At 37.1% G+C, this 16,048-nt stretch overlaps 1 protein-coding gene across 4 annotated transcripts in view; it reads left to right on the forward strand.

The window, feature by feature from the left end:
* ASB3 (ankyrin repeat and SOCS box containing 3) overlaps window positions 1-14,985 on the forward strand; it is a 116,249-nt gene extending 101,264 nt beyond the window's left edge. For all 4 annotated transcript variants that reach the window (XM_058684116.1, XM_058684115.1, XM_058684114.1 and 1 more), the window contains one exon: window positions 13,129-14,985. In XM_058684116.1, the coding sequence (XP_058540099.1) occupies window positions 13,129-13,334 (206 nt within the window). In that variant the 3' untranslated portion in view covers window positions 13,335-14,985. The remainder of the gene's footprint in view (window positions 1-13,128) is intronic.
* Window positions 14,986-16,048: the final 1,063 nt, after the last annotated feature.

The raw sequence follows: 16,048 nt of genomic DNA on the forward strand, positions 1-16,048 counted from the left end.
ATCTAAAAGGGCCCCAGGAAACTCTCTTGATCTATTCATTTCAATGTTCTGCTTTGTTCTAAAAAGGATTTAAAGTCGTTTATACATGTAGATTATCACAAAACATTAAGACGTTAAAAGTGGAAGCAAAAGAAAAATGAAAAGTAAACTTGGGGATGGATTTAAAATGGTGTCAGGGAAAATATAGCATGGTAATCTGAAACGTGCCTGTGGACAGGCTGTAAATTTGGTTCTGACTGAACTCTCTAGTCATTGACATTAGGTTACAGAGATTACATAAGATAAACTTGTTACTCACAAGTACAAATATTCTTGGATGTGGTAATGACAGTTTCCTAGAAGTTGTCTTTGTAGACTTGGTTTCTTGGGGACTTTATTTTACCTTACCAGTCTTCAATGTGGACTGTTGCTATCATTCTAACCTATAATTAAGTAGTTCTTAGGGATCAGTATGGTGTCATCTAGGTACTGGGGTATCTGTGACTCTGACTTAACCAGGGCTAGATTTATAATATCTGGAGGAGTGGGTGACCTGAGCACTTCTCTTTAAATACTGTATTTTTCAACTCAATATTTTATAAAAGTTTAAGTAATCTTTACACCCCGTGTGGGGCTCGAACTCATGACCCCAAGATCAAGAGTTGCACAAAACTCTTTGGACTAAACCAGCCAGGTGCCCCTCTCAACTCAAGGTTTTGTTTATTTGTTTGTTTTGTTTTGTTTTGTTTTTAATTAAGTAATCTCTACACCCATCATTGGGCTTGAGCTCACAATTCTGAGATCAAGAGTTGCAGCTAGAGCCAGCTAGGTACCCCTCAACTCAATTTTTATTTTTTTCAATTAAAAACAAATTTATTTTATTAATTTTTTTTTATTTTAGAGAGTGAGAGAGAGCATGGGGGAGAGGGATAGAGGGCAAGAGATAGAACCCAAGCAGGCTTCACTCTTAGCCCAACATCTGACACAGGGCTCGATCCCACGACCCTGCGATCACTATTGGAGCCTAAATCAAGAGTCAGTTTCTCAACCAACTGAGCCACACAGGCACCCCTCAACTCAAATTTTAATATTAATAGTTAGCAATAAGTCTAAAATTATACTACCTAAGAAGTATCAGAGTGCAGCTATTTTGTGTTGTAGATTCCGTTGAGAGCGCATTTTTAAGAGGAATAGTTGCGCTTTGAAGTAGAAGCAAAACAAAAATGGAAAGTAGAGGTTGATTTGTGATGGGCTAAGTATTCTATTTGTGCAACCCATGGAATATTATGAGGGCTTCTTGCTAAATGTGGTAGGCTGAACAAGTATCCACAGCCACAGTTTCTTTTGAAACTTTGAGCAATGCTTGTAGTTTGGAGCAGTGTTCCTTATTCCTGTACTTTTCCTGATAAACCATTGTAGTAAGTACAAACTCACTACATGTAGCAGCTTATTTTAAGAGATTGTTATATTTGCAGTTACAAATTGAGGAATAACTACCAGAAACAATTTAAGTTTAGTCATAGTTTATTATAATCTTTTCTGGTCAAAATGTTTTCTCCAGCTTTATTGAGATATAATTGACATATAACATTGTGTGAGTTTGAAATATACCTTTTTGATAATAATTAACTAGCATTCCAGTTGTCTACTCAAGCCATTTCTAGTTTAAGGTAATAAAATGTATCCAGTTTTCAAAGAATACTTTTCTGTTATCTATAGCAATAGCATGTATCTTGTGCAAAAGATAAATTTTCTATCTTGAAAGATACATCTTTCAATATGTAACCTTCCCCCCCCCTTCTCAAATTTTTATTTAAATTTCAGTTAGTTAACATACAGTGCAGTATTGGTTTCAGGAGTAGAATTCAGTGATTGACCCAGTAGATACAACACCCAGTGCTCATCATAGCAAGTGCCCTCCTTAATGCCCAACCCCCATCTAGCCCATCCCCCATCTACCTCTCTATCAACTCTCAGTTTGTTCTCTATCTTTAAAAGTCTCTTATGGCTTGTTTCCCTCTCTCTTTTTTCACCCCCTTTCTCCCCACCCCCATATGTTCATGTGTTTTGTTTCTTAAATTCCACATATAAGTGACATCACATGGTATTTATTTGTCTTTCTCTGACTGATTTTGCTTAGCAGAATACAGTGTAGCTCCATCTTTTTTTTTAGGTTTGTTTATTTTTAGTCATCTCTACACCCAATGTGGGGCTCGAATTCATGACCCAGAGATCAACAGTCCCTTGCTCTACTGACTGATCTGTCCAGGCACCCCTCAAGATGTATCTTTTATATCATTAAGTTACTTGTTAAAAAGATGGGAGATGGGGCACAACCTTATTTCAGGCTGATGGAGGAGCTAATGGAGGTAATTTGTAACTGCAAATATAACAGTCTCTTAAAATAACTTTTTACATGTAGTCAGCCTGGTGTACTTACTATAATGGTTTATCATTCTACTTTGACTCTCATGGTAGTGATATGGTTCAGTTTTTGCATGGACATCAGGCAAAGTTAATAAAATAGTTAAAAATTGGAGCTCTGGAATTGAATAGAACACCTCCACTACTTTCTCGTCTTAGAGAAGTTACTTACATCTCTGAGCCTTGGTTTCTTCAGCTGAAAAAAGGGATAATAATACAACCTACCTCATTTTCACAACAGATTTTGTCATTTTGGCAGAGACAGACCTCAGCTAACTGAGTTCTGCTTCATTTTACTCTTCCTTGGAACAGAGGAAGATTGCATTTTCCAGACTTGATGATCATGTGAATGCTGTAAGCAGTCAAAGATCACTGGATGTGAGCTCTCTATGCTTCCCCTTCTTGCTGAGGAAGTGTGCAAGCCATGTTTGAGATGGTGGTGACACATGGTGGAAGTTACCTGAAACACTGAGATGTCATTTCAGGACACCTGCCCTAGAGAATCACCTGGCCTGAGGATGATTTTGCATGAGGCAGAAATAAATCTTTGTTGTGTTAAGATACTGGTTTTTAGGATTTATATGTTACCATAGCATAACCTACTGGTAACCAAGTTAACCCATAACCAAATTCTGTCCCCGAGTCCATGACCAATGAAAAGTCAACAAAATGTACAAGTAATGTAGTGATATACTTGGTAATGAGTATTTATACAAATGCTCTGTGGTAGCATAGTTCAACTAAAACCCACCTGCTTATTTTAAATATTGATTTGCAAAACCCCAACTTGCAGTTTTTAGGTAAAATGTTCAATAAATTGAAAGGTCTCTAAATTTGGTAGGGATTGAGAAAACATGTGGAGGAGAGAGTTACCCTTTTTTTAAAATTTTTTTTTTTTCAACGTTTTTTATTTATTTTTTGGGACAGAGAGAGACAGAGCATGAACGGGGGAGGGGCAGAGAGAGAGGGAGACACAGAATCGGAAACAGGCTCCAGGCTCTGAGCCATCAGCCCAGAGCCTGACGCGGGGCTCGAACTCACGGACCGCGAGATCGTGACCTGGCTGAAGTCGGACGCTTAACCGACTGCGCCACCCAGGCGCCCCGAGAGTTACCCTTTTAAAACTACAAGAAAAATGGGGGCGCCTGGGTGGCTCAGTCTGTTAAGTGTCTGACTTTGGCTCAGGTCATCATCTCAGTTTGTGAGTTTGAGTCCCGCGTTGGGTTCTGTGCTGACAGCTCAGAGCCTGCAGCCTGCAGCCTGCTTTGGATTCTGTGTCTTCTTTTTTTGTTCTTACCCCACTCATGCTCTCTCTCTCTCCTTCAAAAATAAACATTAAAAAAAAATTTTTTTTAACTACAGGAAAAATGGCCACAGGGGCTGTGCCCACAGAATTAATAAAGCTCAGTATTTGGTGAGACTCAGAAGCCCCTATTCACAGCGGATTTTAACTCTAGAGGCATTTCCTCTGGTTAAGACATTATCACTAAGAACCCCAACACTAGTTGCCTTTTATCTTGAAAAATTAAACATGTGATCTTCTATTTATAGAGTAGGAAACTTGACCTCCAAGATTCCAGCCATATTGTTGGCCTTCATAAGTTCAGAATCATGCCTTGATTAAACAATATCCTATAGACTGCCCTTATTGTTAGATTTAAGAGCCAGACTTAATTTTTTTGTTTTTTTTTAGTGAGAAATTTATAGTTAACTTAAAATTTTAACAAGGTTCCATCTGCCCATTTATAATTTTAGCTTCAGACAGCCTCTTACTAATCCAAGTATAGCTACATATAGCTTCTTACTAATCTGCATGGCTGTGTGTGTGTGTGTGTGTGTGTGTGTGTGTGTGTGTGGTGGAGAAATTCTTACTAAACTAGGTACTAATGGGTTGTATCCATAGTTGCTGGGATGTTTTGCTATTAAAATTTTTCTATGTTGTCAGTAGTTTGTTGGTAAGCTAAGAGAGATGGAAATTGCCTTAGAGCAATTAAAACAGAATTTTTAAAAGTATTCTAAGTATCAGGTCACCAATATTATTTGAAAGACCATCTTACTCCTGCTAGGGACATACTGCATTGGATATGCGTGTGGGCAGACACTGGGGACAGCTATATACCAAATGAAACAAAAAACTATTTTCTAGACCCAACATGTCTATTTTAAGGTGGAAAGACAATTGGAATAGAAGGTTTAAACTCCTGATAACTTGTTCATTTATGAACTTTTAATCACTCAATCTATAATTTTAACTAAAATTAGTTCCAAGTATGGAACCAAAGTGAAGAGAAGCTATCATGTAAGTATTTCTCTAAGTAGACATTTATGAATCTAGCTGTTTATATCCCTTAATTCCTTAGTGAGTAGGTTCTTTAATTACATGTCAAGTATGTATTAGACATTGACAGAATTTATGAATGAAAAAATAAAGTGAGCATAGTTCTTTAGTAGAATGGCTAAAGGGAATGATGTAGGGTCATAGCAGAATTTTTCTTTTTAAGTCGAGAGAGGCTTGAACACCTTTTATAGATTGAAGGATCTCAATTTGTAAAAACACAACAATAACACTAGCTTAACTATCTGGAGATAAAAGCGATATTTATGTAATAAGGTTTTAGATAATCCAGAGGGAGATGGGATTTGCCTCAAAGAGGCCCATTTCTTTGCAAAGAAGAATGAAGATGGGGTAGTTCTAGATAATATTATAGCTGGAGAACTAGGCCCTCAGGGAGAGAGGGCCCTGAAGGCCTCCTGTTTTACTTTGAAGTAGGAGGGAAATCTTGCAGATGAGAATGAAGTGACAATTGCGTGGGGACCTGATAGTTGAGAATGGTGGTTGTGGGAAAGGAATGAGGGCCAGGGAAAGAGGTGCATGTAACCCTACAGACCTCGTAGAGGTTGCAACTGGTACTCGTTCATATGGTTATGTGATCATTTCCCCCAGCATTGCTTCCCTTTCTCTGTGTTGAGGTGCAGAAGGAGAATGTTTAGATTGATCCTAGGGATTGTCAGAGCAGAGACAGAAGAATTGAGGATGATTAAATAACATAAGGGATGGGCTCATAGAATCTGGTCTGGTCAGTAAAGGAAACAAGAAAGGAGGGGACCTGATAGACTAGTGGCAGGAGGAGTCACAGGACCTGATGTCTCCAGGACATTAAAGATTGGGTGTTCTAGCAGTAAGGGAGAGTGAAGTCTGGAAGGATAGTGTACGTTGGAATTTAGAGACCCAAAACCATGGGCCTGGAAGTGGTGCAGAGCTGTGTGAATGCTACATTTGCCTCCTAGACTTTGTGGTAGATGTGACGGGGGTGGAAGAATGAGAAAATTCTATTTGAGAAGTTGGTCAAGGAAGTGATTTCCCTGTGAGGACAAGAAGTGGAGAGAGTTTTCTCTACAGTGTTCTAGATGTAGGAAAGTTTGTGGTAGAATGGGGGTTCCGGAAGACTTTATGGAAAAATTTTAGGACAGTTAAAATTTGCTTTATAATATTGAGTTTAATTTTTTGCTGTTGTCTCCCCTAAATGGGATTAGGGAAGTAAAGAATGGATTTTTATTTTCTAAGATTCTGAGGCCATGATTCATTCCTTCATCTGATAACCATAGGAAACTGCTTAGGCTAGATGATTTTACTTAATTTTCAAATATTCCGTGCTCCAGAGAGGCATCTTAAAGGTGGGATACAGGAAGATATAATTGCTTATCAATGATTAAGTTCCCTTCCATTTTGTCTTTTCTCTACTGGTGAAGTAGTTTTCGTTTTTGTCTTTTTGTCTTTTTTCCCTCTTAACACACATGGTCTGATGCTACATATCTGTATGGGTTAGGTCAAGTACTTCCCAAAGCGAGGTGTGTGGTGGGGCTGACCATGCAACCACATTCATTTGCTTTAATGAATTGTAGTTAATGTGTGGTCATTCAGTAGACTTGTGATTACGTTATCCAGTTCTCAAAAATTGATCAAGCGGCTTAAAAAGATTGCTGCCTGGGGCACCTGGGTGGCTCAGTTGTTTAAGCATTTCTCTCTTGATTTCTGCTCAGGTCATGATCTCATGGTTTGTGAGTTCCAGCCCTCTGTTGCCTCTGTGCTGACAATGCAGAGACTGCTTCAAATTCTCTTTCCCCTCTCTGTGCCCATCCCCCATTCGCACACCCTTTCTCTCAAAATAAATACATAAACATTAAAAAAAAGATTGACGCTTTTAAAGAAAGAGCGTCTTATGTGGATAATACTTAAGGTACAAATAACCATAGACCTGTACCCCTGCTCTTTATCACATAGCCATGTTCTCTGATTAAAAATAATGACCACCTGGGGTGCCTGGGTAGCTCAGTCAGTTGAATGTCCAACTTCAGCTCAGGTCATGATCTCACAGTTTCGTGGGTTCGAGCCCTGTGTCGCACTCTGTGCTGATGGAGCCTGGATCCTACTTCAGATTCTGTGTCGCCCCACCCCTCCCCTGCTTGTACTCTCTCTCGAAAATAAATAAACATTAAAAAACAAAACAAAACAAAACTTGATGACCACCTAATCTGAGCTGACAAGAATTTTAGAAATATCAAGAAAAGTATTGAAAATATGGTTCACCATTAGTAATGTTAACAGTGAGCTTTGACCTTAGTATGTAGTGTGCCTTGAAATATTAGGTAATGAAGAAAGTAATAATCAGCAAGGCACTCTTAAGCCATGAAGACAAATCTGTGACTTTTTAAATCACTTTTTAAGTCATGATGTTCAATCAATTATTTTTACAAATTTTACTAAACATGATGATAAATGCTTACAAATCTTTTGAAGTTTTCTTAATCATTAGTGAAAAGGCAAAAAGTCACATACTATTGGGGAAACATGTTCTTGCTGCCACAGAAACTGGCTAGAATAATATGGGACAGAATAAAACCCATTCCTTGTTAGCTAATAATATTCAAAGGGGCATAGATAATACTGCTAAAGAGTTAAAGAGTCAAAAATCACTCTGCAGGTAGGAAGTATGGTATACTAAGTTGGAGGTATACTAATTTATTATTATAAATATATAATATTTATAATAGGTCTTGGCTTAGGGTATTTGTGAAGATTCTGTTTCAGTAATAGTTAACTTTTCTGGGAGCCACTAAAGGAAATATGTACCGGAATGGATATGTTTATAACAGTAATGACTTATTTAATAGAAAAATGTTTTTTGGAAAATCTGTAAGAATGACTACTGATGGAGTGGCTTACTTTTCTGTAGATGTTAGGAAATAGAGATAACATCACTCATGAAATGAGTTTATTGCATCATTAATAGGCTAATACAGGAAAGGAGTTGAAACCAGAATAGCACAAAGTAATACCGTGGTGGACAACTTCATAAAAACTTGACTTTTGAAATATATTAGAGTCTTTGTAGTACTTGATAATGAGATGGGAGTAACCACGATTATTTATACATACAGAAGTGTGCTCATTCTCTTGGTGTAAGAGTCAAACTTAAATATGGATTATATAGCTGGGTTTGTTTGTTTGTTTGTTTTTTGTTTTTTCTAAAATAGCAATGTTCCAGTCTCCTGAACCAAATTCTTTTTCTTGGTGATCAATAGGTGTCAGTAGTATGAAACCTAGTACATATTTTTAAAAAATTCTGTTGATATAAGGTAAAGATGACATTTTAAATGAGTGAGAAAGAAACCACTTTCTGAAAGAAACTGCTATGGGGAGATGATTCTGAAAACATCCTGGGAAGTACTTCTATTGTATGTGCTTTTCCAAAAACAATGTGTCACCTAGAAAAACTCTTATATTGACACCTTTAAAATACTTGGAAACCATTTCCCTGGGTTTTGAATGCATTTAATAAAGATGCAAAGAAGTAAAAGTTTCTAATTAGGTTATAAACTGGTATCAGGAAAAATGCGTATTTATTGGGTGGATTTTGATAAAAACTTTTGCCTAATTGGTAGATGCGATACTATGCTGATTAGTTCACCTAAGCTACAATGTACCCTTCCCATTTGTACCTCATCTTTTTTAAGATATTTCTTTAAGCTACATCATCCCTTATAATCAAGTATCAAAATAAACTGGACCTAGAACCAAATCTTGGAATTGCCAAGTCACTAAGAATTTATAGAACTTAGTCACCTCGCTGTTGTTAAAATATTATTATTAATATTTTTAGTAAAAGTAAAAAGAATTTTATACCTCTAATAAATAATTATTTAAAAAATAGCTACATATATATACTCAAAGACTAATTGAGTGTACATTCAAAACATTTGCAGATCACTGGATTACATGGTATCTAGGATTTGTATGTGGTATACTTTATAAAATGCTTTTGCAAATGTGTTCTAACTTGAACTTCTTCAAAAACTTTGGTGCAGAGAGGTGACATCATGTCTGTTTTATAGGTAAGGCATTATGCCCTTCTTACACAGGAAGAACTCAAGGTCAAAGTATTTAAATGACTTGCCCAAGGTCACATAACTTGTTAATACAGACAACTGCAGACAGATCTTTTTTATGTGTGGTGCTCTTTCCATTCATTCTGTTCATTGCTGTTCTACTGGTCATTCTCCATGTTTTGATTTCCTGCCCTAAGCTATCTGTTAGTTATTTCTCATACCCCTCAGGTAATTGCCTTTTGAATGTTGTCTAGAGTTTTTGGTTGTCATCAGTGGGTAAGAGAGACTATGCTAGTAAATTAAGAAAGACTGGGAACAAAAGATAGAAGCCAACCAGAAAATATTTTTTTATTCTTTTTTTTCATTGTTTAAAAATACTGAATTTAATTTAATTTTTTTAAAATTTACATCAGTGCAACAATGATTTCAGGAGTAGATTCCTTAATGCCCCTTACCCAGAAAGACAATATGTTAATGATGGAAATATAAATTGTACTAGATGGCCCAGAAGTCAAATGAATGCATTTGATGTGGAAAGCCATACAGAGGAACCACAGAAATACAGTCTAGGCAGAAAGCTCGTTTGAATATTGGCATAAGGGCCGACTAGAGATGATTGGTTGTGGAAAATATAGGTAGCAGGTATGTATGATGTACATGTAGTTCTGTGCTATAGTAAAGTTGGCATTGATAAGCATAATGAGTTAAGAATTGTGATGTTTAGTTTTAATCATTTTTACCTTAATATAACTTCATATAACATGTAGCCTTTTGTTTCAATTGTTCTGTGAGTACATATTAAACAAAATGAACAAAATTGAAGAATTCTGTATAGGAATGAAAAGTGAAAGGTTGTATGATGCTATTGCATCTATAGATAAAGAAGATTTATCATGCTAAATTGAGTATGATTGATTGGGTCAGAAAAGTGACTTAAAAGTATAGCATGGCTTCAGACGTCATTTTCTAAGCTACAATCAGTGCCATAATCCAAGAAGGCAGAGATGTATTTAACAAATTAAAATCTGGATTTAACAGGTTTTCATGAAAGTAGGTTTTTACATACATACAACTTCTGGACTATTTCATATTATAAATTCAAGGCATGGCTTGATCTCTCAGCTTAGTGGTAACACATCTGGAAATACTACGCATCACTAAAACTTTCATAGGAATGCTTTGCGTGCTTTGAAATACTGTATATATGATTATAAAGTTTCCTTAATATTCATTGGTATATTAAACTAAGATGGCACTGAGGGGTATATTATTGTCTATGTTAATAATCTGCGGATGAAAGACTCCCTTCAGTTCAAGTGAATACAGGTCTTCCCTCTAACTGTTCACAATGCCATCAATCTATTGTGCTCACAGGAGAAAAACCAAAATGATACAATTAAAATTGTAATCAATGTCTGAAGTGACTACACCTCTCCCCACCAACCTTTTTTTTTTTTTTTTTTTTTTTTGTATTAAGAAATGGAAAGATCTTCTGAAACTTAGGATAGTTTCAGTGGCTTAGAAGATGTTAGAGAATTATTTTGGTCTTATCACACTTTAAAGAACCCTAGACTTGGAGTCAAATCACCTGGATCTGATAGCAGCTATTTTGTTGTTATACCGTGTCAATCTGGGCAAGTGGGGTAAACTTCTCATAGCAGATGTGTACTGTTCCAGTTGGGCTTGCTCACAAATGATTAAGTTCCCACATACGTAATAGTCTAAACAAATAAGTGGTTTATTTAGCTTTGGAGATAGTGATACAGTGGTGTAGTCAGATGGCCTGGAAAGGCTTGTGGTATTGCAGGAAGCTGTGGGCCATCCAGAGGAACTCTCCATAGCCCGAGGAGGCTGTAAGTTAGTGTCCTCTGTCAAGTTGGAGAAGCTGGAGAGGCATCAAGAATCCCTTAGCCCCAAGAGGCTCTCCTCCAGGTTGTACAGCCATATCGTTTATTTTCCTGCTGAGTGTGTATCTGTGTTAACAGGAATGTGCAGAATGAAGAGATCTCAACTGAACAAGATGCATATTAAACTCTGACTGAATATAAGTAGAAGTTCTCTTAACCAACCTCACTTTAACTCACACAACCCAATCTTGTCATTTCCAGTTTCATTCTCATCTGCCTGTGCCCACGGTGTGCTCAGTGTCTGTAGCTGATAGCTTGCTCTCTAGTATGCCAACATGCTTGTGTCCCTACCAGCTGAGCTGTATGCTTACTGAGAATCAGTTATGCTTGTTTCTAAAGCTTTTATGATATTTGTGCATACCCAGTGACATTAGGACCAATTATCGTTCCTGATCTCACTGGGGAAGAGGGCTTCTTTATATGTAACAGTACAGCATAGTCAGCCTACTTGTTAAACTTGAACCTGCTTACTCTTTTGGAAAAATGTGGGCATTTGCACGTTGGGCATGCTTTTTATATGTATTCTTATCTCTGTGTTGCTTCCCTTCACTGTGTTTTCCCATCTTACAAGTGAGAAAAGGATTCTTCCTTTACGTTTGCAGAACAGGGTAAAATTTAAACAAGATACAGATATGAAAGCACTGGAAATATATGTGCAGTGGGGGCGCCTGGGTGGATTAGTTGGTTAAGTGTCCAACTCTTGATTTTGGCTCAGGTTATGATCTCATGGTTTGCGAGTTCCAACTGTGTGTTGTGCTAGTGTGGAGTTTGTTTAGAATTCTCTCTCTCCCTGTCTCTGCCCCTCCCCTGCTCACATGTACACTCTCTCTGTTTCTCAAAATGGATAAATAAACATTAAAAAAATGTGCTACGTATTGTAGATGTCATAGTCCTATTTATAATGGGGAGTCTATGAGTTATGGTTTAAGAAAATTCTCATCTTAGATTCAGGTTTTATGTACAAAATCAGATAACTTCTTTGGCATTTTGAAACACTATGGTTTGAGAAGTTTCCCAGTCTCTGAAAAAACAACTTAAGCCAATAAGCTTAAACTTAAAAGTTAGGTGATGAATTAACTTTTGTGGTTTGGAAGGTGTTGAAGATGTTGGAGAATTAGTATCGCAGGTCCTAGGGGGTCTTACAGTTTACAGAACCCCTAGGCATGGAGTCAGACCAGCTGGTCTCCTGATAGTACTTGCCTTTGCTGCTCTGATCCCAGTCTGTTAACCATGGTTACATTTCATGAGGATTTTATAGAAGATTTCTTTGACCAATAAAAGGTGTTAGACTTGATTCACATAAAACCAATGGCTGTTTATAGTGCTCTTAGTTTCCATGGACGTTAGCTTCTCTAGTTAACACTTTTCATCCGAGAAAATGAAGCTCAATTTAATATGCTAAATCTACTTTATATAGCACCTTGAACATTTCATTCTTATATAGAATATTTCAATTTTCTTAATTAAGGACATCTGGATTATCTTTTAATTGGTAACTAGCTTTTGACAGCAGTAGTTTTTTTTTTTTTAATTTTTTTTAACGTTTATTTATTTTTGAGAGAGAGAGAGTGAGACAGAGTGCAAGCAGGGGAGGAGCAGAGAGAGAGGGAGACACAGAATCCGAAGCAGGCTACAGGCTCTGAGCTGTCAGCACAGAGCCCGATGCAGGGCTCAAACTCACGAACAGTGAGATCATGACCTGAGCTGAAGTCGGACGCTCAACTGACTGAGCCACCTAGGCGCCCTTTGGCAGCAATAGTTTTAAGTGTGTGTGCATGCTTTGGGGTCATCTGCATTTGAGTTTGAATCCTGGCTCTACCATGCACTAGATGTATAACCTTTGGAAAATTACCTAATCTTCTTATCTCTGTATGAGTATGATAATGTACACCTCATAGGGTTAATGAAAATAAAAACATAGTGTGTGTGAAGTGTATAGGTATGTGGCCTAATAGATAATCAATGTTCCCTTTCTCTCTGTGTCTATTTTAAAGTATCAATCTATGTCGTGGATAAAAAGAGGAAAGCTTCTGTAAATTACTCACTTATTCACTTGATGGGGTAGGTCTGGAGACCATTTGCAGTGAAACAGAGAAAGAGGGATATAGTATTTGCTGCTGTGGGCATCTATTATATGTAAAATTAGTTAATTCATTTCTTAAGTACCAACTGGTATCGCCACATCTTTAGAATGTGAACATTTATATGGCCCCGAATACTGACTTTCAGTGTGTGGCTAGCAACTGCAGACATGAACCAGGTGAAGGCTGTAAAAAGAATAAAAGGAATGAATAGTTTGTCAGGGTCATCCTGACCAAAGTAATCTTTCAAAAGCAATCTAAGTAACATATGCCTTCTCTTTGACTACAAAGAATTGGGAAATTTTAAAAAAGAAAATTAAAAAAATGTTCATCTTTTTTTGTTTCTCCAGCCTGTCTTCCATCCCTTACTCACCTTTGTCGTTTGGAAATTCGGTCCTGTCTCAAACCAGAACACCTACGATCTGACAGTTTTATCTGTCAGTTGCCACTTCCCAGAAGTCTACATAATTACTTGCTCTATGCAGAGGTTCTGAGGATGAATGAAGTTCCAGCACTGACAGCTATTGAAGATGGAGAAATCAATGAAGCTACTTAATGCAGCTCCTGTCTTACTATGAAAACTACCAAAACAAAGAGCCATGCAGTACAAATTCTTCATGATTTCATAGTCATAAAAGATGATTTTTGTTTGTGTGGTTGGTTAGGTTTTGGAGGGACAGTAGTTTAATGTAAATGTTTACAATTGGGCTTTCTGGTAAAAAATACTAAAAACTTCACTTATGTTACTTTATTTCAGATTCACCAGCACATTTTATGTTGTAAATTCATTTATGTAACTGTTTTCCACTTTATTCTGTTAATGAACTATGAGGCTGCTTCTAGTGCTGAACATGGCATATTTCCATTTACAATTCTGTGTTTACCTCGGGCTAGGAGCTTAGAATGGACTGCATAAAACTTTCCTGGAAGTGTACACATAATGGGGTTGAAGCTATCATCATCATCATCATCATCATTATTATTATTATTATTTTATTTAAGGTTGACTATCTCTTATGTTTATAAATAAGTCCATTCTCATCTCTTAATTTGGTCAGTTCTATGAAGAATTGCCATTCATTGGCTTTTCACAGATAAACTCAGGGGAGAATTTTTTTTTAAAGAATATAGAAAATGAATAATTTTGCTGTTGTTGTTAGTTTTACCCCACAGTTCCTTGATACTGTCTTTGGTTAAAAGAAACTCCATTTCTGCAATGGCAAGAACAGATCTAAACTCAAAGATAGGCTCAGTTGAAAAAAATTAGGTCAGTATTGAAATAAATGAGCATTTAACCACATTTAGAGTACTAATCAGGAGACTAACAGGGGCATTTCTGTGGCACCATCTTTAAAGAAAGAAAGCTATGTATTTCTGAGTCTCATAGTATCAAATAAAACATTCAAGCTCCTTTCAGCCTCTATATCAGAGGGCAGCTTTGATCCTATGAAGCAATGACTGCCAGATATATTCATATTATAGTGTTTTTCCTTTTTATTATCTAGATAGGTTATAAAATAGTCCTTGATCCTATGAAATTCAGACCTCAGAATCCTAGGGTAATGAGACACCACCTCACTGGTTTTACAGTTGTTCAATATGAATCTATAGTCAGAGAGGACTAAACATTGGATCAGGAGAGCTACGGTAAGATGCTGTCAGGACCAACCTTGAAAGAAAATTTATGAAAGCATTACTGTCATGACAGACAACTAGAAATTGGGTCCAGAGGAGGGCAGGTCTTCTATCCTGTTGGGATTCTGTGGATTGAAATAGATGGGAGTGTGTCAGGTGCATCTCTGAAAGCCCTTTGCTATTTGATAATAGCAGTGGATGAAGTCAGACCAAATGATGGAAGCAATGTTAAGGTCCAGATGGATGACTGAACTCCGTGCAGATTAGAGCTATAGTTGCTGCCTGTGGGTGGAGATAGAGTTTGAATGTGGGTATACAGGCAGAAATAAGTATAGATTTGGAAAACCAGGTGGAAATTCTGATACTTAATAAAGAAATTCCAAGGATGTATGTACTATGTAGTAATTTTTAAATGTCCTAATCTTTATTTTTCCAAACTCCAAGTCTCTGATTTTTAACATAACTGGTTTATTATTACAGCTAGATGCACATAGAATGTTTACATTTGAGGGTGAATCTTCTCGTGTTTTTGTTCATGTTCAAATATGTAATAAAAATTAAACTATCCATAACATCATTGAGCTCTTGTTCTTAAAAATCTGAAAATGGGGGCACCTGGGTGGCTCAGTCAGTTAAGCATCTGACTCTTGGTTTTGGTTCAGATCACGATCTCACATGGTTCATGAGTTTGAGCCCTGCATTGGTCTCTGTGCTGACAGTGTGGAGCCTGCTTAGGATTATCTCTCTCTCTCTCTCTCTCTCTCTCTCTTTTCCTTTACCTCTCCCTCCCTCTCTTGCTCCTTCTCAAAATAAATAAACTTTAAAAATTTTTACGTATTTATGATTTTTATGACTTACAACAAGGATTCAGTGAGAAATGCAAAGTATCTACAGGTAGTGAGTTAGTTAAATCTAGATCAAATCTAGATCAAAATGATACCTCTGGTTAGTGTGAACCATAAGTTCTGACCTACATGCACAATAGTGCTTTAATACTGTACATTTTTATTTTTAAAATATTTGTGCAAAAATAAACTCAAAATGGATGAAAGACAAATGTAAGACAGGAAGAAATCAAAATCCTCGAGAAAGCAGGCATAAACCTCTTTGATCTTGGCCACAGCAACTTCTTACTCAACACGTCTCCAGAGGCAAGGGAAACCAGCAAAAATGAACTATTGGGACCTCATCAAAATAAAAAGCTGCTGCACAGTGAAGGAAGTGATCAGCAAAACTAAAAGGCAACTCATGGAATGGGAGAAAATATTTGCAAATGACATATTAGATAAAGGGCTAGTATCCAAAATCTATAAAGAACTTATCAAACTCAACACCCAAAAAACAAATAATCCAGTGAAGAAATGGGCAAAAGACATGAATAGACACTTCTCCAAAGAAGACATCCAGATGGTCAACTGACACATGAGAAGATGCTCAACATCACTCACAATCAGGGAAATACAAATCAAAACCACAATGAGATACCACCTCACACCTGTCAGAATGGCTGACATTAACAACTCAGGCAACAACAGATGTTGGTGAGGATGCAGAGAAAGAGGATCCCTTTTGCACTGCTGGTGGGAATGCCAACTGGTGCGGCCACTCTGGAAAACACTATGGAGGTTTCTCAAA

This window comes from Neofelis nebulosa, chromosome 9 (assembly GCF_028018385.1).
Source record: "Neofelis nebulosa isolate mNeoNeb1 chromosome 9, mNeoNeb1.pri, whole genome shotgun sequence".
NCBI classification, from domain to species: domain Eukaryota; kingdom Metazoa; phylum Chordata; class Mammalia; order Carnivora; family Felidae; genus Neofelis; species Neofelis nebulosa.